The sequence below is a fragment of the Eimeria mitis genome, genomic scaffold (genome assembly GCF_000499745.2).
Source record: "Eimeria mitis Houghton genomic scaffold, Emh_scaff485, whole genome shotgun sequence".
Classification (NCBI taxonomy): domain Eukaryota; phylum Apicomplexa; class Conoidasida; order Eucoccidiorida; family Eimeriidae; genus Eimeria; species Eimeria mitis.
The window spans coordinates 8,782-11,301 of NW_013573150.1; the positions used below are offsets into that span (position 1 = coordinate 8,782).

The 2,520-nt window shown below is 51.6% G+C and overlaps 1 protein-coding gene across 1 annotated transcript; it reads left to right on the top strand.

Annotated features, from left to right (window-relative positions):
* Window positions 1–101: 101 nt before the first annotated feature.
* On the top strand, window positions 102–1,273 carry EMH_0013890 (uncharacterized protein; the record flags this gene model as incomplete). The annotated part of the gene is made up of 2 exons (XM_013499947.1): window positions 102–976; window positions 1,189–1,273. 2 exons carry the CDS (start codon window positions 102–104, stop codon window positions 1,271–1,273), a joined length of 960 nt encoding a protein of 319 aa, XP_013355401.1.
* Between the last annotated feature and the right edge of the window lie 1,247 nt (window positions 1,274–2,520).

Genomic DNA, 2,520 nt, shown 5'->3' on the forward strand with positions numbered 1-2,520 from the left:
TTCCTGTATGCCGCCGTACTCATCATTTTAAGAAATTGCTTTCACTGGGCATTTATTTATTTTTTTTTACGCGTGTGAAGGACATTTTGCAGGATCATAAGATGTTGCCCAGTACTGCTTACGCTGCTGCTGTAGCATATCTGGCCGTCTCGCTGCCAGGGTTGTCCACTGCTGTCGATCCCGATGGCAACGGAAATTCTTCCCCGCTCACTATTGAAAATACAGTTGAAGATGCAGTGCAGGAACAGATCCTAGACGCGCCGCTCAAAGGAGCCTCTCCTTCAATCCGCCGTGCGTTGGGAGTTGGACTCGTCGTAGCGCTCGCCACAACGTTGTTCCTACTCCTGAAGTGCATTCAGCGGTTGACCTCCTCGCAGGAGGCTGGCGGAGCGACCAGACGTCGGCTTGCGGACAAAGACAAGGAGCAAGATGAATGCGACAAGCTGGAGGAGGCAATAGGAGGCGGTGGCGAAGAGAGTGAGGAAGATGAGGAATTGGCTGCCATCGGTGGTGCAGAAGGACAGGAAGATGATGACGCAACCCCTACCGATGAACTCGGGCAACTCACTCTGGACCCTGATAGATACGGTGATGACCCGCTCTCGAACATGGACGATGGTTTCCACAGGACCCCCACACCAGATCCGTTTGACGATGGTACTGTTCCCACCCCAAATGCCGGCCAGCCACTGCCCGAGCCAGAACCCGCAGTCACCCTGACGAAGAAAGAAGCGGAGGAAAGAGCCGCCGAAATGCAGGAGGTGACCGACTTGATTGCCGCGGGTATGGAAGGAGGGAGTAGCGAAGCCGCCGGAGGGCGAACCCTTCGCGGCCTGTTGAATCAGGCATACTATTGCCGTCAGAAGAACAAAAATGCAGAATTCGGAGAAGATGTTCCGCAGGAACTCATTGACAGGCTCAAAGACCTTGTGAAGGAAATGGAGAAGCTTCTCTATGTGCACCGTGGAGTTGGCAGGTGGGTTTATATTTGCAGAAAGACTGTCTTCTGTGAAGCTGGCACTTTAAGCTCTTCGAAAAACTACGATTAGTACTTGACAGCTTTCTAGCTCGCTAACCCAGGTTTGCAATGAACACGGTTGTAAGATTAGGTGTAGTTTAAGCACGGCAGTGCATGCGACTGAACAAAGGTGAGTCGGCCTATTGCGTTTGTATTGTGTGGATTTGCAGCAAGCCTGATGGCGTAGATCCTAATCCCATTGTTGAATTTCTTAAAGAAAGTGAATCGGATCGTGCCGATGCTGAGGGCCAATAAGGCTCCGCGGGAGATAGTGACATCGCTGACGATGAATCGTGGGCCCCCCATATAGATGATGCTTTTCACAGACCCCCCACACCAGATCCGTGTATGGAGGGTTCTGATCCCATCCAAGATGGCTACAAGCCACTCCCCCCGCAGACCCCCCATTTGCCCTAGGGAACAAAAGAGCGTTGGAAAGAGCCGATGAGGTGCTGGTGACCGACTTGATTGCTGCGCGTCTGGCTGCACATAGTAACGAAGACGCGGGAGGTCGAACTCTTACCGGCCTGCTGCGTCAGGCGTTCTATTGCCGCAAGAAGAACAAAAGTGCGGATTTCGCACCGGGTGTTCCTCAAGAAGATGTNGTCAGGCGTTCTATTGCCGCAAGAAGAACAAAAGTGCGGATTTCGCACCGGGTGTTCCTCAAGAAGATGTTGAAAAGTCCAGAGAGATTGTGAAGGAAATGGAGAGGCTTCTCTGTGAGTACTGTGAAGTAGGCGGGTGGGGTTAGATTTGCAGACGTTGTCTGCTGTGAAGCGGATACGTAAAGGCCTTCAAATACCCACGATTAGTACTTGACAGTTTTCGAGCTCGCTAATCCAGGTTGTGAAACTTAGGGACAGTTGCAGCGATGCATGTGACAGACTAGAGGTGAGTCGTCTCACTGCAAATACATACAATTCAAACGCAGCCCCCATGGGGGAGAATACAGGGGTGAAAAGGGAGGCGAGTCGTCGTGGACCACGGGTGAGGCTCTATCGAGGCAGCAGAAGAGTGGACGAGCGGCTGGAGTCACTGCAGGGAGCTGCTCTGCAGGGCTGTTGCACGTGGATGAGACCAAGGCATCTCCAAATGGAGCCCTAGAAGGGTACGCATGGCTGTTCAATTCAGACTATTGTATTGTTTTGAAAGACGATTTGAATAGGATGCAGGGTACAAACTGGCCTTCCCAGAGACCCTGGTATAGAAACCCAAATATTTTGAATGCTCTAAGTTAGTTCCGAATGAATGTAGTAAACAGTTCAAATAATTCAATGCCTGGGCCTGGAGGAGGATCTGCCTCCCAAGGCTTGCAGCGCTGTTGCAGAAAAACAGTCTGAAGGACATTGTTTCGTCACGATTCCTCCAGTCTCCGCAAGAGTCAGATGTAGCCACACTACGCAGCGGTGCTCCAATTCCAGAGCAACACGCAGAAGCCTGCATTTGTTTCACCGACAGTTCGGCCCGTTAGAACTTTAACGCCATAGCACTTAACCAGCCTT